Source organism: Leptonotus elevatus, chromosome 1 (genome assembly GCF_054856555.1).
Source record: "Leptonotus elevatus isolate MCC_2025b chromosome 1, RoL_Lele_1.0, whole genome shotgun sequence".
In the NCBI taxonomy this organism is placed as follows: domain Eukaryota; kingdom Metazoa; phylum Chordata; class Actinopteri; order Syngnathiformes; family Syngnathidae; genus Leptonotus; species Leptonotus elevatus.
The window spans coordinates 30,941,217-30,968,521 of record NC_141239.1 but is presented as its reverse complement, the minus strand read 5'-3'; the positions used below and the strand labels follow the sequence as shown (position 1 = coordinate 30,968,521).

At 43.0% G+C, this 27,305-nt stretch overlaps 2 protein-coding genes across 3 annotated transcripts in view; one reads left to right on the top strand and one right to left on the bottom strand.

The window, feature by feature from the left end:
- Nucleotides 1–21: 21 nt before the first annotated feature.
- Nucleotides 22–12,889, bottom strand: ntf4 (neurotrophin 4). 2 transcript variants are annotated; one of them, XM_086091408.1, is made up of 2 exons: nucleotides 12,414–12,889; nucleotides 22–2,605 (listed from the first exon to the last, which is right to left on the bottom strand). In XM_086091408.1, the coding sequence occupies exon 2, from the start codon at nucleotides 2,584–2,586 to the stop codon at nucleotides 1,432–1,434; it is 1,155 nt and encodes a 384-aa protein (XP_085947534.1). In that variant the 5' UTR covers nucleotides 2,587–2,605; nucleotides 12,414–12,889; the 3' UTR covers nucleotides 22–1,431. The 2 variants fall into 2 exon arrangements, with proteins under 2 accessions (XP_085947534.1, XP_085947544.1); XM_086091418.1 differs by lacking the exon at nucleotides 12,414–12,889 and adding an exon at nucleotides 4,594–4,693.
- Nucleotides 12,890–13,139: 250 nt separating this feature from the next.
- slc1a9 (solute carrier family 1 member 9) overlaps nucleotides 13,140–27,305 on the top strand; it is a 40,235-nt gene continuing 26,069 nt past the window's right edge. The window contains exons 1-2 of the mRNA XM_086091278.1: nucleotides 13,140–13,239; nucleotides 13,404–13,489. The gene's annotated coding sequence lies outside the window, so the exon portion shown is untranslated. The remainder of the gene's footprint in view (nucleotides 13,240–13,403; nucleotides 13,490–27,305) is intronic.

The following is a 27,305-nucleotide window of genomic DNA, read 5'->3' as shown; positions in this document are numbered from 1 at the left end:
ACAAACATTTGATGACGTTGATGAAGCGCGACCATTTATTGACAAATGCTCTCCATCTGGTACAACATTCATACGAAGCCTCAGTTGGGGCGTCACTTCCTCCATGGAGAAGCCAACTCAGACGCCGCCGCTCCTCTATAAATATACAAGCTCCATACATACAAGCCGATATACATACAGTGCTTAACAAATGTATGCAAATGAATGTTTAAGCTCACAGCTGCCTGAAATGAAGGGGAGAATACGCAAATGTGCATTTTATTTATTGATGGGAACGTGAAATTGAATTCATATACAGAAAACAATATTATTTTTATTCTCATAAGAACTTGACATTTTATTTTTTACTTTTTTCTGGTTGTATTAAAACGTTTTTTTCTGTCCATATTACAGTAGGGGAAAAACATATTACAACTTTTTTGCTAATATCGCTTTAGTCTGTTAAATTGCAATTTTTATTTTAATGTTCCAACTTTGTTCTTGTAAAATGACAATTTTCTATATAATTTAAAACATTTCAAATGTTCAATGTTAAAATAAGCTTTTTTGCTTGTGTATTACAAGTATACATTTAAAATGTTCCCTTATAATTACATATTATTTTAGAAATGTAATTATTTTTCTGCAATACATGTAATTACATTGTTGTCTTGTAAAATGACAACTTTTTCTATTTCTATTTTAGTTTTTATATACATTTAAAAAAAATAGTTTTTTATTTATTTATTACTTTCTTGTAAAATTTGAATTTATGTTGTTTTACTAGCAAATGTTTTCCATGCATAACAATTACATTTCTTATAGAATTAATTACTTATTTTATTAATTCAACTTTTATCTTGTCATATTAAAAATCATGTATAATAAAATATGTAAAAATATATATTTTTGTTTTTTGTTTTTATGATATTACAATATTCTCCTAAAATACATATTTTTTTCCTCCTAATATTCAGTGTTGTTTTGTAAATTATAATTTGTACAAAGTAAAAAACAAACAAATAAATAAAAATTCAACCGTTGGACATTTATTATTTTAAAAGTTTTTTTTCTGGTATAATTACATTTATTCCTTGTAAAATTAAAATGTATTCTGTTGATATGATTTTTACATTTTGAAAAATTGCTAATTTTGTACATAATGTGATTGTTGTCACGAATGTTCAGCTTATTCTGCATAAAATAATGACAATTCTTAAAACTCTGGTTGAATGAATGATGCGTTTGAATTTGTGACTGAAGATTATGACGGCTCCTCTAATAATTCATTTGTTAAGCACTGTACGTACACAGACTGGTGAAGGAATATATTAATATCAAAGTCATACACAATGCTTACGTACTAATAACTTAGGTTATGAAAGATAAATCGTATAAAAACATCTCTATATACTATGTTCCGGTGTGAGGTCTTTGAGGTGTGTGGTACGGTTATCCCCGCCCCCTGCGGGCCAGCGCCTCGCGGGCCAGGATCTGATTGGCTCTGGAGAGCAGCACGCAAACGCAGGACGAGTCGATGCGGATCCACCTCCACCCCGTCCGGTTGTTGGCGTCCTTGGTGAGGGCGCGCACGTACGACTTCTTGGCCTTGCACTCGCTCACCCACTGCTTCTTGTCCACGCCCAGGCAGCCGGCGCCCGCCACCCCGGTGGGCTGCGACGCCTCCCTGCCACCGGGCCCGTGGCTCTTCTGCTGCTCGGCCTGGCGGCAGCGCGTCTCGTAGAAGTACTGCTTGAGCGGACCCGTCTGGGTCTGGATGTCCTGCAGGACGGTGACCTCCTGACCCCGCGAGTCCACGGCCGTCTTCTTGTCCGTCACCCAGACGCTCTCCGCCTCGCATACCGACTTCTCGCCCCGACGGCGGTCCATCAAATGCGAGCGTTTGTCCCTCCTGAGGGGGCGGCCCGAATCCGACGGCAATCCCGACCCGTTGCCCCAACTGAGGCTCCGATCGCCGTGACCCTCGGCGTGGCCGTTGTCCAGTTCCTCGGCGTCATCCTCCAGGAGGCCGCCCTCCAACATGAGCAGGAGGGGCGGGTGCTCTGGGGGCGACGAGGAGAACAGCACCCGCGGGTGAGCGTCCAGAAACATCTCGTCCCCTTCCAGGAGGCCTTCCAGGAAACCCAACCCGGCCTCCGGGGTGGCATTGACCGCGCCGCTCGCAGGCGTCGCAGCCTTCGCCGTGGGCCCCCTCCTCGACACGTTCCTGAGATGCTCCGCGGGAACAGTTGTTGCGGATCCTCTGGGAGTCCTTGGCCCGGCGGATGCAGGATTTTGGATTATCTGGGTTTCCACCTCAGCGACTTGCGTGGGTCCATTCACGGAGTCCAGGAAACCGCCGCCCACCCCAGTGGGGTCCGGTCGACTCTGGTTCTTCTTGCTCCTATCCGGCGAGTCCTGGGTGCGGTTCTCGAAGACGGCCACGTTGGAGTGTGTTTGCGAGGCATTTCCCCGGGAGTTGTAGTCCACGGCGAGGTGACGCCGCTCGTCGTCCACGCTGGCGGCGGAGGCAATCCTGGACGCGGGCTTGTGAGGGAAGGGCAGGGCCGAGGCGATCACCATGGCAACCAGGGGAAGCCAGTGCATCACTCCCAGGACGTATCAGCTGGGCGAACAACAGAGAGAAAGAGAGAGAGAGTGAGTTACTTGAGGAATGCGCTTGATGCCATTACGCTAACTGGCTCAATTAAGATGTAAAACCGGGAGATTTTACGTGAGGCACGCTATTTTATGAGCCCAAGTAAGCACAGGCCTTAAAATCTTGGCACAACCTGTGGAAAAAAACTCCATAGAGTACCGCCAGGTCGTCCTCTGCTTCCTTGAGATGGAGATCCTACACATTCACATACACACACACACACGCACACACACTCTTGTCTTTGTATCATCGTGGGGACATCTCATTAACATGATGCATTTCCTATCAAAAATGATTGCTTACCTCCATTCCTTACCCTAACCTCAACCATAACCCAATTCAACCCTAAACTCTAAAACCAAGTCTTGACCCTCACAAAGAGGTCTGAACTTGTGGGGACCACCAAAATGTCCCCACAATTACAAGTCGGTCCCCACAATGGTAGTTAAACCTGGAAAAACCCGCGTGTATGGGCCCCACAATGTAGCAAAGACAAAAGCAGTTACACAACCTCCCATAGACACTAAAACGAACGTTCATACACGCTCTCTCATATATGCACTTGCACTCACTCACTATCACGTCATATACTCTCTCACCTGATCTCTTTCACTCACACATTCAATACCATGCACTTTCACACTAACATTCTCACACTAGGACAAACTCACACACACCCTCTCTCCCACACTCACTCTCACACATAAAACTCAGCTACTTTCATACATTGTCACATTCACACTCTCCTGCACACTCAGTTGCACAACGTCCCATACACACTAAAACTAACACACATGCACGCTCTCATATATGCACTCTCACAAACACATTTTCACATAACATACTCTTTCATTACCATGCACTCTCACGAACAATCCCACGGAGACACTCACTGTCTCCCATGCTCACTCTAACACATATACTCAGATACTTTTATACACTGTCACATTCACACTCTCATGTACACAGACACACATAATCTCTCTCTCACACACACACACACACACACATACAGACACTCGCTCACAATCACACAAACTCAACACTCACTTTCACACACTCACACAAACTTACACTCTCTCACACAATGTCTCATTCACATGCAGACACACTGTCACACATTTCACTTGCACTCTCTCTCGCACACACATACACACTATTTCTTACACGTACACTCCCACTAGCACGTTAACACACTGTTTCACACACACACACACACACTAAGAATAACAGAAACTGACACACATCCTCATTTATGCACTCCCTCACAACCACACTCACACTACTAACACATTCTCTCACACACGTTCACTTTTTTCACTCAAACATTCTCACGTTAAACACTCTCTCAAACACATACTCTCACATAAATTCTCAGATACTTTCATACATTCTCACACACACTCATGCATACACTATTTCTCACACATACTCTCTCTGTTTACTCTCTCACGGTCACAAGCACAAATTAACCCACTGTTTCACACACCTACTTTCACACTCACAAATACTTACACACACACACACACACACTCTTAAACACAAACTCAAGTCGCAGACGCGCACACGCACACTCAGAAGGGTTGACCTTCAAAGGCGAGCCAGTTAGGAATGTGTGCAGGTTCAAAACTTTCCACATGAAAGCCACCAAGGAAACTCACATTCCACCATTTAAAGCTTTTTAACGTCATTCATTCATAATACCTTTTAAGTCTAATTTATGTTCGACATCAGTTTTTATTAAGCTTTCTCAGGACAGAATGTAAATTTTGCTTGATAGAATTATGATTTATAGAAGCGCTTGCACTAAATAGTAAGTAGGATTGCTTTCCGGTGGAGCCAAGAGTGCTTGTTAAAATAAATGAATAAATAAACAAAAGCAAAATGATATCATGTCAGTCAAAACTGATCCAAGTTGAATTACTTTCACAACATTCCAAACGCGTTGCTGATACCTTAACAACGCCTCAGTTGACACTTGTAAGACCTCGCTGCACTTGCTCCTTCGGCCTTGGCGCAGGTGTTGGAAGGAAACGTCAACTCGGCGCAATTAGCCAGGCGAGGAAGAGGACAAGAAGCTAAGTAAGACACGCCCACCCTACAAACACCTTTGATGTGTCACGTCACCGAGATTCATCAGGAGTGAAGAGGACAGCAACCGCACACACATTGTCTTACACAAACACACTATCTACTACATAAAAGAGAAAGTATGTGAGTGTGTCAGAAACGATGTGAGCGCGCTCAAAAACACACTCTCACGCATCGCCAACAGAAGCACTCACGCACGCTCAAAAGCGCTCGCAAACACACGCGCGCGTCATCAAAATCTCTGACATGCACTCACACGCTCTCTCACACGCATACTTTTTTTCTGACACACGCTCTCACATGATCTCACACACAACTCTCAGGAAAATAAGACACTCCTTCCAAGCACCTTTGACACGTGACGTCACAGAGATAAAAGTCGTGAGTCAAGATGACGATGTGAGTGAGTCAGTGAGAAAACGCGACCGGGATGCCACCACCGCCTAAAAGCAGGAGGAGGTCAGCTTATGGGAAATGGTTATATATATATATATATATATATATATATATATATATATATATATATATATATATAAAAAAGAGTAACAATAAAAGGAATCGGAATGGCAGGAATGTTGATGACGCAGTGTTGCTGGCGAGGCTTTTTAAGGTCTCCTCAGAGCAAACTAATACTTGTCAAGGAGTGGATCTTGTGTTTGTACACAAATGATTTGTCAGTCAGTGAGTGTGCATGTGTGACAGAACAAAAGTCAGCACGTTGACAGGACTTGAAAAGTCTGAAGTAAACCCCACCCTGCTTGATGAAACACAGCATTCGCTTCCTGTGTTGCGGCACGCCAGGAAATCTCCTTCATTGAAGATGACAATCAGCATTTCATTCATCGTTCGTCATTGTTATGATGCCTATGAATGTTAAATCTTTCATTGGAAATATGGAGTAGCGCGGCAAAGGAGTCGTTAGTACAGCTGGCGAGCAGTACAGTAGTCATGCTCAATTTCTAAATTGTTCTTTAAAACAAGGCACGTTTCTCCTTCTCGGAGACTCATGCTGACAAAAAGGCATCTTTTGTTCTTTGGGGACTTGAATTGACTCTTTTACATGCATTTAAAACTATTGACTGACACTTACAAAAAACGGCTTACTTTCATTCAGGACTAAAATATCCTGATTATGAAAACATTCAGTGATTGTTTTCTTCTTTGGATGAACCTAAATTGATTTTGTTTGCAAACACTTTTTTTTTATACCGCATCCAAACAGGAAATGATATTGTTATTTATTAAAAGTGATGTCAAATAAAAAAAATGTCCATTAGTCTAATCACAACATTCTGATGTATATTCCGTTTGTGGAAAATGAATTAAAAAAAGTTTTTAATCCACCTCAGGGGGCGGCCATTTTGCCACTTGCTGTCAACTGAAAATGACATCACAACTCACCTGTTTTCTGAAGCTGAGCCGTGATTGGTCGTTACTTGAGCCCTGAGCAACTGTGATGTCATTTTCAGTTGCCAGCATGTGGCAAAATGGCCACCCCCAGACATGGATAGAAACGGGTGGATTTTCTTAATTCATATTCCACAAACGCAATACCATGTTTAGACTAGTGGGGGGCGCTATCATATTGTTGTAATGAAATTTTTAATTACCGGTATTATGTCTAGCCAATCAGAGACGGTTGAAAAAGAAGGCGTGACAGAGATGCGTCAGTCATTTGCTCATCTGCTATCACCGCTCCCAGAGACTATTCTTGTTTCTTGGCTGCTAATTGAACTCTGTTTAGCAAGAAAATGTCAAAAGAAGGAATTGGAAAGCACTCTACTTAACATCAAGTGATACTGTATAATGTTTGATGTTTTTTTGGGAGCGGACAGCTGTACTGACGTGACAGTTCCCATCGGGTCATCAGGTAAGTTGATTGCCTCCCTTATATTTCAGGGAGACCTCTTATGTTTTTAATTGATTGTGCATCCCAAAAATACAACACGAAACCGGTAACGTTTCAATTCCGCATCATTAACACTACAATCTGTATATGCGTGAGCGTGTGCGTGTGGTAGTCAGGTGTGTTCAGTGTGATGACGCCATAGTCAAAGGCTAATCCCGGCAGTTAACACGCCCCTCACACACATGGGGGGGCAATTACACTTCTGACAGTGTGTATTTGTGTGCGTGTGTCACACTCAGTGTTTTTGTGTGTGTGTGTGTCTTGCTCAACACTTGATGATCAGCGCGCTCCATTTACTCCCGTCACACGCTTGGCTGCTGCACGCCTCAACAGAGACCCTCCACCGTGGGTGTGCTTGTGTGTGCGTGCGTGTGTGTGTGTGAGTGTGTGTGCTAACATGCTTCCAAATGGAGGGTAAACAAACACGGACGAGGTAAGGCAGCCAAGCCCCGCCCCACACGTCATGTAAAACACAGGGAGCAGGCTGACCTGTGAACTCAACTCTGTGCATTCCCATGACAACTTCAGCATTTAGTGTTAAGCATTTGAACTGTGTTTATTTCAAATTTGTTATAATAAATTAAAAAAATTATATATATATATATATATATAAAACCAAAGCTGCATTGAACGTACTCTTTGTCACTAACCCTAACAATATGCATATAATAAACTAAAAACACTGTAGAAAAAGACTAGTTTAAAACAATAACAACCAAATACTAAAAAAACAAAAATAGTTTCCTTTTATGCAAATAAATAAATAAATCCCATGACGTTTTCCACTATTACCTTTTGTTTTAACTGAAAATTTGGTAAAGTAATTTTTATGATTTTATTTATTTATTTATATTTTATTATTATTAATATTTTATTTATTTATAATATATATATTTATTTATTTAAGTGTCCTTAAAGTCTCAATTTGGTATACTGAATGAATGGAAGTTCTCACTGGACACAACAGTAGGTACACTTGTCACCTAATATGTCATTGGGAAAAAAATATCTTTACAACTATGCTTATAAAAATGAACATTTTCAAATACTCTTCCACTAAAATTGTAAATAAAATATAAGTAAAAGATAATAATACAATTCCATTTAATTTGATGTGAATGTACACTGGACACATCATTAGGTACAACAGCTCAATCGAATCTGGTTCCAAACATTGGATACAGCAAAAGTCAGCATTGTTATCTATGTAAAGGCAAACTTTTTCGATGGTTTGCCTACTCAAGTGCTCACTATTGACAGAATGACCCAGTTGTAAAGAAAGCAACCAGCACAAGCTGAATCATTTTTTTACAGTGGATCCAATGGCACCCAGTAAAAAGCGGCTAGTGGCAACATCGCGCCGTCTTCAAAGGCGAAGCCGATCAGCCGTAAAAAACGACATTTTGCATTCTGACCATGGCACATGGCAGAAATTGGTATTAAAGGACCGGTAGTGTGCCATTAGCCTGTTAGCCTGCTAATCCAAAATGACAAAACATCTGACAGCTGCTGAACTCCGTTGTCCAACAGTAATCCGCATACTTTCATCTGCAACAACCTGCGAGGCATTTAAAACAAAAAGAAAGCAGGCACACGGGAAAACATGCAAGTAATGGAAATATCCAGCGGTGGTTTGTGGCATGCGCAATATGTGAGGCCACACAGGGCAGCATTTTTGATGTCAAACTGTTTTCCGTTGGCATCATAACATGTCAATCACTGGCGTTTTTGTATTTGGGAATTTGCCGCCCTCTATAGAAGAGACACAAGGAAAGTTGTTGGGTGCAGGGGGGTATTCTTGAGGAATGGAGTTATTTATTGTAAACATGGAGAGGGAGGGAAACGTTTAGTGCGCAATTTCAAAAGAAAAGAAAAGAAGAGAAACAAGTAAAAGTTGCAGGTATGGGTTGATCTTTTTTTTTTTATTCCTATTGACCATGTTTTGTTTTTTGGATGTAGGGGTCCAATATGACATTGTTGATAAACGAGGGGTGCACCGATCACAATTTTCTGGCCGATCTCCGATCTTTTAACAAGTCTGACCTGCCAATCCCGATTTTTCCGATCTCGATTTTTTTCATAACAAGCAGCATGCACCTTCAGAGTTCCAATCATATTTTATTGGAAAACATTGAACAATATCTGTGCAATAATACAAACAAGTTTTTTTAAACTGCAAATTAAGTAGTTATCTGAAATAAAAATGAAAAGCCTATTCGCCATCTCAGCAGAAGAGGACAGTGGCTGACTTTTTCAGACCTCTGAGGAGGGAGATGAGATCGGTGGAAAAGATCGGTTTATACTTAAGGGATCGGCCGATAAATCGGTGCACCCTAAATATTTACTTGAAAAAATAGTAACGTTTTATTCACTCAAAAATTCTAAGTACATTTTACAAGGAGAGTTTTGAGTACATTTGGCTTATTAAAAAAATAAATTAAAAAAAGTTACTCAAGTGTAGAGGAACGAACTCATGACCTTCAGCTTGGGAGATAGCTGAGCCATGCCACTCTTGCTGTTTGCCACCATATTGCGTTGCTGATGTGTCCAAAATGAGATCAAAAACTGGTCTTTTGGAGGTGATTCCGCCTGACACCATCAATATACCAACACACAGCAGGAGTGGCATGGTTCAGGTGGTAGAGTGGTTGTGGATTCGTTCCTCAACCCTTGAGTAACTTTTTTGTACTTAACTGGTAGAATGTACTCAAAACTTTCCTTGTAAACTTTACTTTGAAATCCTGAGTGAAAAAACTTTACTAGTTTATTTTAATGTAAATATTAATTTTTCTTTCTTTCTTTTTTTTTAATACAGTGCATGTTGCCTTTTCAATGGAGGCGAAATAGAAATTACTTTGCAAATAATTATATATTTCTGCCACCTTTTGGCCCCTGCAAATTCAAAAAAAAAAAAACTATAATGGAAAAAAATGGAGAGGGGGGGGGGGCTGGTGGCTAATAGAAAGCCAGCAGAAGACCTAAAATCTTTTCATGTTTTAAAATTTTGATTTTTGATCTTTAAAATTGGTCATTTTGAACCCGCAGTCGCAGTGTTAATAGGTAGGTTAAGAAGTAAAATAAATGTATTATAATTGTATAATGCTAAAAAAAAATAGTACTTGATAAAACGTTCAGTCCTCAGCTTTAATAAAGGTGTAATGTGAAGTTGAGCCATGCGATTTATTCCACTGAAATACAAGTTGTGAAAAGAAGTGATGTTAACAGCTGAAGGTAAAAACAATAAAAGCTTAACTTTGACAACAAGCAGCGACGCAGATGGCGATGCACGTTAAGCCACAAAAAGCCAAAGAAAAAGCTAACCGTAGTTATTTAATCCTTTCTTTGTACGATGTCAGGCAGAGTTCATCTTTCAGCCCTTTTCAGCTGCTCCTTTTGCAATAATTGGCTCCAAAGAGTTTGAAGTGACTTTACAGAGGAATTATTCCTGACAATCTGGGTCAAATTCTCAAGTGTCCAACTTCTGGGCCCTTTGACTTCAGTTTACGTAACGTGTGTCACTAAAGAAGAGAATCTTTTGATGCTCACGGATCTGAGGTGGTATACACTGTCGTCATGCAGAGGTCAATTGTATTACTTTAGAGGCAGGATGATCAATGGCTACCATGACAGGACGCCCAAAAAAGTCTCATTAATCCAAGGATGATATGGAACAGAAAGTTGGACATTTTGGGGCAATTCTCATGAGAGCACCAGGAAAGTTGGTAAAAAGAAAAAAAAATTGCCCCTGACAGCAGTTTCACCAACTGACATCAAATTTTGCAGACATGGTTATCATGGCAAGACACATGAAAAAGTCTCAAGAACGAAACTGTATACGAAGTCCGCCATTTTGGTTTGAAGGAACCAGTTTAGGTCAGTTTGGCCATTCAAGCAAATCCCCCCAACACCAGTTTTTTTTTTAACAAAATTGAGTGTACATGTCTATCAAAACAAGATGCACAAAAAAAGTTTCAACGACCTATTGCGGAAATGGAACAGGAAGTCGGACAATTTAGATGAATTCCCCCAGGGGAGCCACGGGAAAGTTATAGGGACCAGTTCCACCAATTGACACAAAATTTGGTGGTCATGTCTCAAGAACCCATAACTGAAAATTGAACAAAAAGTTGGCCATTTTGGGTGAATACACCTTTACTGCCACCTAGAAAGTAACACACACACACACAAATCAGTTTCATGATTCAACACAAAACTGGGTGGACATATTAGCTAGGGGTGTGCCCAAAAATAAATGTTCATAAGAATCGCAATTCTCATTTAGTACGATTCAGAATCGATTTCAAATGTCCCAAAATCGATTTTAACTAAATTATTTGATACTGTCTTGCCTCTTTCTGTCTGTGCCTTTATTTGGAGCGCTGTTCATGTTGTACCCAGTTTGGCCACTGAGGGGCAGTGTGGTTCCACGCGGTCTAATACACGGTTAAGTTGTAGCCACATTAGAGAGTAGAAGGAAAAAGTCACAATCAAGTTATTCAAATAAAAGTTGTTTTTTTGCAGTGTGGAGCCGTTCTTTTGAGTGATAAAAGTGCCGCAAGTAGCGCGCTAATTAGCATTAGCGAGTCCGATTGGAGTAGATTATTACAATTCCTTGATCATCTATAGATTGAAGCAAAAATCATTGTCAGCCAAATCATTTTGAATCATAAATCGTTCTCAATCGAAAATTTATTCTGAAACGAATCGCAGACCCAAAAATCTAATTGAATCATGAGACATTCAAAGATTCCCACCCTTAATAGTAGCGATAACGTGGCACAAAAAAGTCTCAAGGTCCCATGCCTAAAAAAATGAAGTCAGTCATTTTGGTTTGAAGCAACCACTTGGAATTTGCCCAAATCAGAAGCTGCTGTCCTCGACAGATGGGAACTGTTATTTTTTTGACCACGCCTTCTAATGTGAGCAAAGCACGGTGTCAAATTTGATGATGATTTCGAGGATTAGCCATGAATAAAATCCACAGGAAATGAAGAATTCCGTAGTCTTGTGAATTCTTGCTGATGACTCCATGGAAGCATGTCTTCCCTCCAAATATTTTGGTTGGATTCCAAACTTTACAACGCGAGATGACAGATGATGTCACAGCATCATCAGAAAATCACAGCACTCACCAACCCTAATGAAGCAATTCAATGAAGCGCCAAGCGACTCACAAAATGTCGACAGGCATTTCATCTCACTAGAAGAAACCCATCTGGTATGTAACTAAGTACTTTTACACTGCCCTGCGACACATTCGCGTGCGCCAACACCAAAAGCATGGCAGGAATTTGAGTGTTGAAGTGAAAATGTCACCACGTTCTGCTACAATTAAAAAACAACAACACAAAAAGTCACCCAAACACCCAGCCTGAAACAGAAAGTACCCAAAATAACACAATAAAAGTGTAATGACATGTCATTTCTCTCACTTCGCAACATATGTGGACTTTTACAGAATGCTTTGGCTTTTTCTTTTCTTAATTGCTTTGATCTGTGCTCAGACTTGCACAACAATCTTGCTCTTGACATTAAATTGTAAACCTTAGTAATAAATATTGTTTGAAGTTGCCTGCATGTCTCTTGCAATAAAGCAGAAGTTAACACATATTTACCCTCTTTTATTTATATTTTCTATTCCTGTTAAATTAGGAGAGTCGTTCAAATTTGAGTTGAATTGCGTACATTTTAACGTTTGGTCTACAGCATGCGCATACGCCTTGAATTTCGAAATGATGTGTTCATTAAAAAAAATCAAAAAAAAATCATCCATACCGTTGAGGTGAGATCCGGACCCCGCGTCCTTCCAGCTGACACCACATTGATTCCCAAGTCCTGTCCCCGGACAGTCGCCTAACAGGTTTTAGGGAGGGGGAGTCAAAAAACACTCTCTAAACATGCGCGCATGTCTCTGTTCTTTAAAAAAGTCCATAACATCTCACGAGAAACAACCCCAAAAGGCAAAACAGTCCAATATGGTGTACGGGGAAAAGAAAGTTTTAAAAAAGAAAGGGGGGGAGTCCGCCTGCTGTCCCGGGGAGCGCACCCAGCCTGAGACAAAGTGCTCAATTAGCCCCGAGAAATAAGGCGACGCCAACGCGGCATGACAGATATCCGGCGCTTCGATGCCTCTCCAAAGAAGGCCAAGGATGAAAACATTCCTCTGTTCAAGTATGCGAGGTGAACAATTGGCCAAAATGTTGGAAGAAGCTCCGCAACTCCGCCTGGCTGCAAGCAACGCGCAAAAAGTCAAATCGGGCTCAAGTAAGCCAGCACTTGTGAAGCATCTAACATCCGGGCATGCCTTATAAAATAAAAGTATCAGTACGAAACCCTACCATGATTTAACGTTACTCTGTTAGATTGTATATTACGTCAATCTTAATGTTTAAACCAAAGCGTTTAATCTAAATCAACGCAATATAATCCACCAATTTGGCACTGGATTTTATTTTACTATTTTCCAGTGTGTAGCTTCGCTAGCTTGACAATGCTGCCTCCTGCTCGGCTTGGTCTTGTTAGTTTAAAACAACGTTTTCAAGATGTTACTTGTTGGAATACACACGGGACAAAACTCAACAAGTTACAAGTGAAAAACAGAGTGAGGATACTTTTTTTTTTTTTTTAAGGACGGCTTCCCTTTTAATTAATAGAAAGCAGATAGTCTAGTGCCATTTGGTTTGCTAGCAGCTAAGAAGTTTTGACAAGCACAGCACACAATTGCGTGACTCAAAATAGTTTCCTTTTTTTTTTACTCACCCTTAGGCCGCCAAGTAGATTTCCCCCCCGCCCACAGTTTTATTAGAAAACAATTAACTTAAACGGCAGCAGCAACGTTGGCCTGCGTCCAGGTGAGTGTTTTTTCTTAACAAGTTGGTAACAGGACGAATTATTACAAACAAGGTGTTGCAGTGAGTGACGACAATGCTACACAAGCTTGATTTACCGAAACTTTTGTTCATTTTTCCTTTCTCAGTGAGCTATCTAACTCACTGTTTTGTTTATGCCTATAATATACTCCAGTGTTTCTCAACCCTGGTCCTCGGGGCACACTATCCAGCCTGTTTTCCATGTCTCCCAATTTCCAATGCAGGTGATTCCAATGAGCTCTGGAGAAGCTTGATGACGATTCTCACCTGCGTTGGAATCAGGAGACATGGAAAACAGGCTGGATAGTGTGCCCCGAGGACCAGGGTTGAGAAACACTGCTACTCTATTTTGCTTTTTGCAAAAAAAAGGAAAGTGCTTCCCTTACTTCCGACTATTACGCAACAGTAGGAAGTTCAGAGGAATCGAGCAGTGATGAATGAATGACATTTCCTATTGACAATCTCGAGCTTCCGTCACAAGTCAAAATGGAGGCCAACTCGATGAATTGACCCTCTCTGAAAAAACATTTGGACTTTGGATGGTTGTAATTTGATTTGTGAGGGTTATTTTGATTTCAATTAAAAAATTTTGAGTACTATAACCATCTGCTTGGTTTGTACGCTGTTTGTTTTCACCGTGTAAAGGAAGCATTTACATTGTGTTGCATTGCGAAAATATCAGAAATGCCCGAATGTTCTGAATTGTCAATAACAAAAATGGCTGCCACTCATTTAAGGGGGACAGGAAAATGTACTTTTTAACTCATTCACTGCCATTGATGGCTATAGACGTCAAACATTCATTTGAACTATTTCTATTAGTTAAACATTTGTTCCACTTTTGTTAACAAGAGCATGGAAACCTAGAATTATTTTTATTGTACATTTAGAACATATATACAATTTGTGATTAAAAGTGAGTTAACTAACCTGGCAATTGAACAGGGGTGTGTAGATTTTTTATATCCAATATAGATTGATAGAGAGCCAAGCTTTGTGGTGTCTTGCCAACTTTTGATATCATTTTAGAACAATCTGGATCTCTTAAGGCTGTTGCAAATCATTGAATTTATTTATTTTCTCCATTTTTGACTTGATTTTTGGATTCATAGTGCTAACTTGTAAAGTTTTCATATAATTTGAACATCCGATTGACTCATCTCCAACTGGAGGGCAGACAGCGGCCGATCACAAGGGACTTGTTGTTTTTTGGGGAATGTAGCGCCGTCGGGAAGACAAAAGCTGTTCCAAGGAGGAAGATTTACATTCTGCAAATGCGTGTGACGATCTTGTTGGCGTTGGATTTTGATCGTGGTCGTAGCGAGGATGGTGGGATGATTGGATAGCGCCACGGGCGCAGCGCGAACCAAGGCATTGATCTCCTTCCAGGGCTTCTTCTGGTGATGTTGCATCATCGCATCAGAATATTGAACTTGATACCACGGAAATGGTTTTTTTTGTGGTGTGTTAGTAGTGCACACAAGCATTCATGAAAATGTTGTCTTGTTCAAGTCTTTGCAGTGATCCAAGAAGCCGAGGCATGTGTTGTCTTCCCAACATAAGGTCGACCTTGTCTCGACTTGCCTTGTGTGCGCTCAGATGCTTCACACATGCGACCTACATGTATGCCGCATATTTTTTTCCCTCAAAAAAGACTTTTTCTCTAAGAATTTGACTTTTTTTCTAAAAATAAATTACCCATTTTTCCCCAAAAATGAATTTGACCTTTTTCCCTCTTAAAATATTTAAGCCAACCCAACCCCCCTCCAAGAAAAGTAGGATATGTTTTCTCTAAAATAATCAGACTTTTTTTTTTCTTCCAAAACTTTTTTCTTTTTTCTTTTTTTTAAAGTCAGCCATGCAGACGGTTCATTTATTAAGCGCAGTAATGTTATGATGCCATCTTTAGTAGATGTCTCCATGAAATGAGGAGATCGAAAAGTGTCGCCTAATTTTCCCAAAACATTTTGTCGATCTCCCGAAGATGAGTCCCTATGTAGTAGCGATGTAACAATAACGGCAATATCGTGATATCGCAATACTAAAACTGCCAAATTATTGTCGTCGTCAGGTCACGATAATAAAAGCAGCACATCTGTTAAAAAAAAGAGTCAGGTTGATTTCCATTTTTGCAGTTCTAGTACCCTCTGGTGGCTAGTTTTTAGTGCAGTTGAATTTCCACAAGGCATGTTTAGGCACTTCTATGTTTAAAATCCACGCCAATGGTCAGATGAAGGGGAACTTAATATGCTTGTGAACAGAGTCAATATGTGGAGGAATTCAATATGTGTGTGCATTAGCAAGTAAGTGCCTCAAAATTAAGCATTATTAGAGATTGGAGGTGGTTTATATGCGTTGCTGTTATTTACAAAAGCACAATATTGTGTGGTTTTTTTTAGTACGAGTTTTATTTTTTATTTTTTACAATATTGTGACCTTTTTTTTTATATCGCCAACCTTCCCAACAATATTGTGATAATTATCGTATTGTGAGCTTCATATTGTGAAAATATTGTACCGTGATGTTTGGATATTGTTACATCCTTACAATGTAGGGCCTACATTAGGGATGTGCAAAAAAATCGATTTTCATAAGAATCGCGATTCTCATTTAGTACGATTCAGAATTTATTTTAAATGTTCTAAAATCAATTTTATTTAAATAATTTTATACTGTCTTGCCTTTGTCTGTGTGTGCCTTTATTTGGAGCGCTGTTTATATTGTACCCGGTTTAGCCACTGAGGGGCAGTGTGGTTCCACACGGTCTAATACACTGTTAAGTTGTAGCCACATTAGAGAGTAGAAGGAAAAAGTCACGATCAAGTTATTCCAATAAAAGTTGTTTTTTTGCAGTGTGGAGCCGTTCTTTTGAGTGATAAAAGTGCCACGAGTAGCGCGCTAATTAGCATTAGCGAGTCAGACTGGAGTAGATCATTACAATTCCTTGCTCATCTATAGATTGAAGCAAAAATCGTTGTCAATCAAATAATTTTCAATCAAAAATCGCCCCTCAGCGAAAATCGATTCTGAATCGAACCGCAGAGCCAAAAATCGGAATCGGATCGAATCGAGTCGTGAGACATTCAAAGATTCCCACCCCTGGCCTACATGCTGGACCAGATTTACGTCCGTAAACACTGTGCTGTGTGTTATTTTTGTGGGCATGTCACTCAATGCTGGGCTTTGTGTGCACGCGTGTTCACTTCAGAAGTCGTTCAAGTTGCATTTGTTTTTGTCATGTGAAAAATAATACAAAAATAATAAATACATACAATAAAAAATAATACTTCTCTCAAAAAAAAAAAAAAAAAAGCTGACCTATTTCTAGATAAATTTTTCAAAATATATTTGACATTTTCCCCTCAAATTTGATACAACTTTTCCACTGTCATAAAATTTTGTGTGTGATTTTCCACGTGACATGGAATTTATTCCTGGAGGCACAATGTCCGACGCCCAGATGGTTTTTGGTACCTTGCCTCAGATAAGTGATCCCTTCACACACATACATACACACAGGGGTAGCAGGTTGAGGGTGGTGGGGGAGCGGGCTATGAGGAGGTTCAGTGCTTTTGACCACTGGGCCTCCCTACCTTGAATGGCCTTGTTGAAAAGCACGGCCATAAATTGTGGGATGAGACCCCAACACACACACACACACACACCTTTCTCATCCGCCCACTATCTCTTCACCCTCTCCCCGTTCGGAGAGCGGTGGTTTCCATCTCGGCCAGCCTCTCGCTCTTTAAAGAGATGAAAGGATAAGCAAAAGAATGGACACAAAAGGCGAGCTGGCTCGTGTTACCGGGATGGCCCTCGGAGAGCGCCCATGAAAGGCTTCGGGGATGGGAGAAGACACGGACACCGACAGGGAGACGGGCCGTCCTCAAAAGATGTTTGTCACGACTCGCCAACACTAAAACAGGTCGCTCACCTGTGCGCTCCAGTCGCTCAAAATCAAACCATGCTCTTAAAGCCGTCGCGCTAAATGTCACAATGTCGGTAGTGTCTGATTTCCAACTCCAGCTGTGAGTTCTATGAATCCTACAGTGGATATAAAAATCTACACACCCCTGTTGCCTGTTTTCATTTCAAATCTTTTCCCGCCATTTATGTGACCTACAATCTGTTAAACTCATTAAAAAATCTTTTCAAGAGGGGAAGTAAAAAAACAAACCAAGTGAGATCATGTGACTGCACAAGGATGCGCACCCTCTTATAATTGGACATGTGGCTGTTTACAATTAACCGGTCACGTTCACGTTAAATGGGAATCAGCGCGCGCACACAAGTAAAGTTCCACAAATAAAACCCAAATAAATCAATTCTGTCTTGCTTTAACCATTAACTCTTTGACTGCCATAAACGTTATAAAACGTTTAGCATAAACCTAGGGAAGGGCGCCGAGGACGTTAAAAGACGTCCCCTATGTTTTTTTTTTTTTTTTTCAAAAACGGGTGCAGGAAAGCCTTGGGCAGCTGTGCTGAAAGAATCAGGCTGATCTGATTAGTCAAAGACTCGTTTTGGCCCCTAGAGGGCAGCGATGACTCTCTTTGCACAAGGTTGGATGGGCCGCCCACCGTGGGCGTCAGTAGAAGACGTGAGGCGGAGCTAGAGTGTTGAGGAGACAATGGCTGATCCAAGCCACAATGGCTTGACCAAGCAACCGGTTACAAGCAGCTCAGCTTGAGCATTTTTTTCAAAGACGGAAAGCATCAATCAATACTAAAAAGCGCATTGATGTCAACGATGATGATGACAACGAGCTCTACGCCAAAGTTGGAAGCCTGGACGTGTTTACGATCACGTTGTAAGCCTCACCGGCTACGCGCGGCTAGCGCTGCTAAGGCCGGAAAACGCGCACAATAGCCGGCCGGGTACTTCTGCACAAGCGGACATTCGATCGGGCGATGGAGAGTTGGCATCGACCAATGCAGATTGATGTCAACGATGATGATGACAACGAGCTCTACGCCAAAGTTGGAAGCCTGGACGTGTTTACGATCACGTTGTAAGCCTCACCGGCTACGCGCGGCTAGCGCGGCTAGCGCGGCTAGCGCTGCTAAGGCCGGAAAACGCGCACAATAGCCGGCCGGGTACTTCTGCACAAGCGGACATTCGATCGGGCGATGGAGAGTTGGCATCGACCAATGCAGATTGATGATGATGATGATGATGATGACTGCGAGTTTGACGCCAAAGTTGGAAGCCTGGACGTGTTTACGATCACGTTGTAAGCCTCACCGGCTACGCGCGGCTAGCGCGGCTAGCGCTGCTAAGGCCGGAAAACGCGGAGCTGCACAAGCGGACATTCGATCGGACAATGAAGAGTACCCCGAGTCCAATGCATATTCATCGGAGGAGCGGGTACAGTCTGATCACGGAGAAGACACTGTTTCTGGACTACGATGCCACCATGAATGGACTGGATAAAATGGATCATGCAAATGCTGTTGCGTCTTCTTGCACGCAGGAGAGTGTTACACAAAGAAAAACTGTCGTTGAAACATCCACATATTTGTAAATAGCACCACAGTTGCACACATTTGTAAATAGTTTGCCAAATTGTTGTCAAATTGTTACACTGTTGAATGTAAATAAACGTATTTTGCTATCAAAAAACACTTTTTCATTCTTGGTGGTAGTGTTTTATAGAAGTAAAGCACTATTTAGGTGTTTGTGGCATCATTCATGGACAAAAAGAAGTGTCAAATTCACTAGAATGCATGAAATAATATCGTTTCACTAAAAGCTTGATTTCTCCGTATTTGAGTTCAAAACAAGCGAAATCGGATGCAACTAACCATTTTCTATTGTTGATTACTAAAGAACGGAATAAGGTAGAAACAAACTCTTTTTTTCTGATGAAAGATGAAAGTCCAATCTTTCATTTGGTAGTACGTGTGTTTCCATAGTCCAAACAGAACATTTTCTGTGGACCTTGAAAATCAGTCAAAATGCTTAAATCGGCTGGCACTGGCGGCATCCCTTTTCTGAAAACGTCTGGCAGTCAAAGAGTTAAGTAGCTGCAAAAGTTTGTAAAAATAGCCACGATTTGCTTTTCAGCATTTTGCCACAATTTGAATAGCAGCTAAATAAATCCAGATTTTGTAACATCAGCATGACACCACTATTTGTGAAAAAAAGTGTCTAATTTCTCTTTGTTTTAAGCCAGACATTGCATCAAGTAGCATCTCGTCTTACTTAGGAAAGCAACAACAAAATCCAGATTTTTCTTTAAAAACAAAAACAAAAACCAGACACTGTTTGTCTGCATTTGTGCATATTTTGAGTCTTATTTGGTATTTTTGAAATTTGCCATGTGTTCAAAGACATAGCAGCAAACAGCCTATCATGCACTCTCCAGACTAAAGGTGCAGATTTACGCCAGCATTGAAATACGATATATCGAAGTAAACATAATGTTACAGTAAAAACTTGTATGTGCCACACTCAGTCCTTAAATTTCTCGTATTCTGAAGTGAACAACAGGTGAATATTTGTGTTTGATGAAATGCCCAGTGCATGTGTTTGATGATGAAGTGCTGCCTCCGCCACTGAAAATATAATCCAAACTCAGGGCTTGTGTGCACTTCCAAATTCGCGGTCACTTTAAAAACTTTTTTTTTTTGACTGGCTGATCAACAAATAGCCATTCTCGAGCTCTGCCTCTAGTAGTCATGCATGGTATCAATAGCTGCAATCTGCATTTGCCCTGGAGTAGAAAGGGTAAAACGGGTACATGTCAGCAATGGAAAAAAATAGCTGATGTTATTGTGTTGTAATTAATTTTTCTTGGAATATTTTGATGAAAGGATGTTGTAGACATGTTATTAAGATACCTTGGAAGTGGTTTTAAATTGCAGAAGAAAATGTGTAATATTTCTCCTTTAAGGATATTTGCAAGTTGCAACGTTGTTCTGACAGCTTCAATCTTTCGTCTGTCAGCACCAACCGGCAAACGAGGTGATTATTAACAACCGTCTTGGGTTTTTTCTGCTTCATTTTTGCTACTTTAATTGTTGGAGGTAGAATTTGGGACTTTCTACTTTGTATCACAGCGTAGCATTTCAACACAGTACATGATTTCTTGTGTCAGCTTTCAAAAGCACACACGTGTTTGATTTTTATCAGGTCAACCCTAACCCCCCCGATTTGTGAATTGGCACTCATGAGCACATAAGAAGAAGGGTTTTTTTATATCACTTATATCACACAGTAGTTGTCCATGCTTTATTGAGTGTAACATTTTGCCAACAAATATGGAAGTTAACATTTTGCACCACTGCCCTCATTCCTCACTGGCATTTCTGTGGTCTTGGGTCTATAAGTATTTGAAGACTAGTGTCAGTCGCAGTAGAACTAGCCAGCCAGCGCAGGCGAAACTAACTGCTATCTGCTATCCTCACCACAACCATCGTACTTTTATATTCTCAGAGGGGCACTGACGTAGGAAGACTGCGTGGTCTTATTGGCCGGACATTTTGCTGCTCCACAGAGAGTTATACAGGAGTCCGGCAACAGCAGCTAACGGCCGAGTCCAAAGTCCTCTGCATATTGGTTGGAAGACTCCAAAAACACACGATTAGCGATGAGTCGATTTAGCTAAATGTTGATGCGAAGTGGTAAAGTAGACTTGTTGACTAATTGGTTGGTGCCACCTGAAACGCATCCCTTGCAAAAAAATGGAAGTAAAAATTGGGAGTGTATTTATGTTTTAAATTCGAGATGAGCGGGTACCACTACAAGTGATCAGTATCGGGATGATACTGGCCTTATTTCAAGTGTATTCATGAAGGATGCCAACACCAAGCACTGATATGTACATAGCTTATAGGAAGGCCTTTTGTTTACAATTATGTCAGTGTGTTAACTGAAATTTTAGGTAACAAAAGTTCTAGCAGTATCTGTACTTGGTATAAGTATTGTTGAGTACTCAAGAGTGTGTTCATGTACTCGTATGGGTTAAAAGTAGTATCGAACATCCATCCATTTACTACCGCTTATCCGGGGTTGGGTCGCGGGGGCAGCAGCTTTAGCAGGGAAGCCCAGACTTCCCTGTACTCAGCCACTTCAACCAGCTCCTCCGGCGGGATCCCAAGGCGTTCCCAGGCCAGCCCAGAAACATAGTCTCTCCAGCGTCGTCCATGCCCGGAACACCTCTCCATGGAGGCGTCCAGGAGGCATCCGAACCAGATGCCCGAGCCACCACAACTGGCTCCTCTCCACGCGGAGTCCCTCCCAGATGACCGAGCTTCTCACCCTATCTCTAAGGGAGAGCCCGGACACCCTACGGAGGAAACTCATTTCAGCCGCTTGTATCCGGAACTTGTTCTTTCGATCACGACCCACAGCTCGTGACCATAGGTGAGGGTCGGAACGTAGATCGACCGGTAAATCGAGAGCTTTGCCTTTTGGCTCAGTTCCTTCTTCACCACAACGGACTGATACAGACTCCGCATCCCTGCAGATGCTGCACCGATCAGCCAGTCGATCTCTCGCTCCATCCTGTCCTCACTCGTGAACAAGACCCCAAGATACTTAAACTCCTCCACTTGGGGCAGGACCTCATCCCCGACCCGTAGAGAGCACGCCATCCTTTTCCGACTGAGGACCATGGTCTCGGATTTGGAGGTGCTGATCTTCATCCCAACCGCTTCACTCTCGGCTGCGAACCACTCCAGCAAGAGTTGAATATCACGGCTTGCTGAAGCCAACAGCACAACATCATATGCAAAAAAGCAGACATGCTATACTGAGGCCACCAAATCAGACCCCCTCAAAGCTTCGGCTGCGCCTCGAAATTCTGTCCATAAAAGCTATGAACATAATTGGTGACAAAGGGCAGCTTTGGCGGAGTCCAACCCTCACTGGGAACGAATCCGACATACTGCCGGCAATGCGGACCAAACTTTGACATCGGTCAGACAGAGACCGAACATCCCGTATCAGGGGGCTCGGTACCCCATACTCCCGAAGCACCCCCCACAGGACTCCCCGAGGGACACGGTCAAACGCCTTCTCCAAATCCACAAAACACATGTAGACGGGTTGGGCGAACTCCCATGCACCCTCAAGGACCCTGCCGAGAGTGTAGAGCTGATCCACTGTTCCACGACCGGAACGAAAACCACACTGCTCCTCCTGAATCTGAGATACGACTTCCCGACGGACCCTCCTCTCCAGCACCCACAGAATAGACCTTACCAAGGAGGCTGAGAAGTGTTATCTGTCTATAGTTGGAGCACACCCTCCGGTCCCCCTTCTTAAAAAGGGGAACCACCACCCCGGTCTGCCAATCCAGGGGCACTGTCCCTGATGTCCACGCGATGTTGTAGAGGCGCGTCAACCACGACAGCCCCACAACATCCAGAGGCTCTTATAAACTCCGGGCGGATCTCATCCACCCCCGGGGCCTTGCCACAGAGGAGCTTTCCAACCACCTCAGTGATTTCGTCCCCAGATATAGGAGAGCCCACCTCGGAGTCCCCAGACTCTGCTTCCTTAAAGGAAGACGTATTGATGGTATTGAGGAGGTCTTCAAAGTATTCTCCCCACCGGTTCACAACGTCCCGAGTTGAGGTTAGCAGCACCCCATCTCCACTATACACAGTGTTAATGGTGCACTGCTTTCCTCTCCAGAATTTCCTCAAAGCCGTCTGGAAGTCGTTTTCCATGGCCTCACCGAACTCATCCCATGTCCGAGTTTTTGACTCAGCAACCGCTGACGCTGCATTCCGCTTGGCCAGTCGGTACCTGTCAGCTGCCTCCGGAGTCCCACAGTCCCAAAAGGGCCGATAGGACTCCTTCTTCAGCTTGACACCATCCCTTACCACTGGTGTCCACCAGCGGGTTCGAGGATTGCTGCCACAACAGGCACCGACCACCTTACAGCCACAGCTCTGATCGGCCGCCTCGACAATGGAGGCGCGGAACATGGTCCACTCGGACTCAATGCCCCCACCTCCCCCGGGACAAGGGAGTATTTCGGACGGAGGTGGGTGTTACACTCCTTCTGAAAAGGGATTCTGCCAGACGTTCCCAGCAAACCCTCACAATTCGTTTGGGTTTACCAGGTCTGACCGGCATCTTCCCCCGCCATCGGAGCCAAAACACCACCAAGTGGTGATCAGTTGACAGCTCAACCCCTCTCCTCACCCACGTGTCCAAAACATGCGGCCGCAAATCCGATGACACGACTACAAAGTCAATCACCGAACTGCAGCCAAGGGTGTCCTGGTGCCAAGTACATATATGGGCACCCTTATGTTTGAATATGGTGTTTGTTATGGACAATCCATGACGAGCAAAGAAGTCCAATAACAGAACACCACTATGGTTCTCTGTTCTGCCCGTTCCTCCCAATCACGCCCCTCCAGGTCTCACTGTCATTTCCCACGTGAGCGTTGATGTCCCCCAGCAGAGTGAGGGAGTCTCCAGGGGGAGCGCTCTCCAGCACACCCTCCAAGGACTCCAAAAAGGGTGGCTACCCTCTCGTCTACCGGGGTAAACCCCAACATACAGGCGCCAAGCCGGGGGGCAATAAGTATGCCCACACCTGCTCTGCGCCTCTCATCGTGGGCAACTCCAGAGTGGAAGAGAATCCAACCCCTCTCGAGAGGGTTGGTACCAGAGCCCAAGCTGTGTGTGGAGGAGAGTCTGACTATATCTAATCGGAATTTCTCTTCTTCACACACCAGCTCGGGCTCCTTCCCCACCAAAGAGGTGACATTCCATGTCCTAAGAGTTAGCTTCTGTAGCTGGGGATTGGACCGCCAAGGTCCCGGCCCTTGGCTGCCGCCAAGCCCACTATGCACCCGACCCCTTTGGCCCCTCCGACCGGTGGTGAGCCCATGGGAAGGGGGGCCCACGTTGCCTTTTCGGGCGCAGGTGCAGGCCCAGCCATCAGGCGCTCGCCAATGAGCCCCACCTGCGGGCCTGACTCCAGAGGGGGGCCCCGGTGACCCGTGTCCGGGCAAGGGAAACGTCTGTCCATATATATATATTAAACATCCCTAGTTTAAACTACAGTATTAATATAGGCAATTAACACTTGACCCTGTAAGTGGGTGTCAATTAGTTGCACATTTTTGCTATGTAGCTAATGTAGGGGCGAGAGTTCCCTCAACTTGTTTCAGATCTTGTAGTCAGGTTTTAACGAGTATTAGTGTTTGACAGTGGAGGCCCCCTTCAAGGATGCACAGTAGCGTCACTAAAATTAGACTTCCTAGATTCCTGAGTGGGATCTTCACCATCAACACACACACTCCTACTCTCCTCGGTGTCTCCCTCGTGGCATTCCTCCTCCTCCTTGGCGTTTACTGTCACTCACTCCAAATCCTCCAAAAGCCCTCCGCCGTTCTCGGTGGCGGCGGCTTTGCCCGGACTCGCCCTGCGTGCTGGCAGATATTTTGTGCCTGGGGGGGGTCATGTCAGCGAGAGTTTGCAAAGAGAAAGTTGCAAGCGCGGACAAACAAGAGTGTCGAGTCAAAAGGGCGCCGGTCCTCCCCCCTCCTTCTCGTCCCGGTGTTGTCACCTCGGGGAGTTTACCCGCTTTACTGTCAACGCCCACACCACTATTTTTAAAAACAATTTTTTTGTCTCAGCGCCTGTGTTAAATTGCGCAATCAAAGTAAATTCAAATGCATTCAGTGGCTGTCAAGTGCGTGCCAAGGCAACAGGTGGCGCTAGATGATTTGAGTCAATCAGAAAATTGTACAATTTTATATATATATATAAAATCTTCAACTGGAGGGGACCCCCTACCAACCACCCCCCCACCCCAATATTTAATTTGCATGTAGACCAATAGACAAAAAAATACAAAATAAGAACCCAAACACTTAATTGTCCTATTAGAATGAATGTAAATACTGCATAAATACAACACGGCAGTCCAACAAGCCGTTTTTCCCTTTTGGGTGGGAAGGATTTTTGTTTTGGGACAAACAACATTTTCATGAATCCAAGCAGTTTTCCAAGACCGTGGTCCCCGAACCTGAGTCCAGCTCGTGTCCGGATGTCACATACACACACATACAAAATCACACACACACACACCCCCGTGTAGCATGACATAATTACATACGTCCTCTGTTACGTCTGGGACATCCACCTTCAATGGAAACTCTAATTGGAAACAAGCTATTATGGCAATTATGGCAAATGCTGGGCTGCCAAGGCGGCCAAAGTGTGTCAAACGTCAGACAGCAGTTTTGGCGACCTTGCTGCCGTTCCCCACCCTGCTATATCCAAACTCTCATAATGGAGACTGGATATTGCAAGGTCAGAATGGATAAACGACATAAATCCCTCTCCCCCCAATCATCTCATTCTCTTCTAGTCTGACTTTTTGGCCGTTTTCCACTTCTGACATCCTTTCTTCAATCAATGGACCCCGCCATTGAACCTTTACACACACACACGCACACACACACGGAAAGTGATGTTAAGCCCCACATGTTTCCAATTTCAGGGGTAATGCAACGCTCCTTGCAATCTGACCCAATTAGCCCGAGTCGGCTGAAAATGTCCCAGCTCTAAACGCGGTGGCAAAGAGGTAAAGGTTCAACGGTGAGGCCCATGTGTGTGTGCGTGTGTGTGTGTGTATATATATGTGTGTGTGTTTGGGTGGGGGATGGTGAAGGCCAATCGTCTGGCAGCCAGCAAGACTGCTCGCTGCTTGTGACATGTTCGGCACAGGTGCAATATCGATACATACGATACAACAAAACTGTGACCAGAACTGAATAGAATTATGCAATGTCTAAATGATCTTTCTATCTTTCTATCTATCTATCATATATTATTAATAAAATATTTTTGAAAAAGTCTTTGGTTCCATAGCTATTGCGATGTATCTTACTGTTTTACAACTCGGTATTGATATATCACCTTTAGATCAAAGGTTTTCATAGTGTTAAAGGTTTGCTTTTTCATTGCATAGATATCACAATGTATCGTTTCCGCTTCCAATACGGTATTGATATGTCAGATGTAGAGTATATCAGGCTTGAGTGTGTCGTCATACTTAACAACCCTTCATTCACATGGATATCGCAATGTTTCTTATCACTTTCACTTGTGATACAAGACTCCAGCGTCTGAAGTATTTCATAATGTTTTAGACCTTTTTAATAGCTTGTGAAGCTACCAATGAAAAAAGGATTTATTACATACTATTGTGATGTAAGCTATCTTTTTTGTTTACATACCACAAATCTTTACATTATAGCTTCCCCATGTCTTGGTAAATGATACTGTGATGTATCATACTTGGTTTTCTGCCAATGCAGCCATTATCACATTACCGGTATCGTTAGCACAGTTTCCTGCGAATTCCATATCATGTGTTTGACAGCTTTGTAAAAGGTCAAAGAGAGGAACAACACACGAGTACTGTATGCAAACACACCCACGCGCTCACTCACAGACTCTGACAAACAAACAACGCATGCGGCTACAAGTCTGTCCTATGCAAAACTGAAATTAGCGCTTGGAATGTTCACCTTCGGGAAAAGCGGCCCATGCGGGAACCGGAGCAGTCGGCCCAGCAGAGGCCTCATTAGGGACGACTTTACTAAGTGGCTTAATGAGAAGCAGGCGTGGTTCGGGAGAAGACTGGCAAGGGCCATCGGCCGCCATCAGCCGGCGCACGCACGCAAGTCTCGTTAACACGCTTTGAGGCCCTCTCCTCTTACAGGCCACCGCGCTACTGCCGCCAATCCTCGCTGGTGTCTCCTTGCAGGACGCCATCCATCCACAACGGCTTTCACTGAGATGTGTCGATAGTTAATC

What these genes read in the sequence shown, in the direction of transcription:
- ntf4 (XM_086091408.1), bottom strand. Translation starts at nt 2,586, where the DNA reads ATGCACTGGCTTCCCCTGGTTGCCATGGTGATCGCCTCGGCCCTGCCC.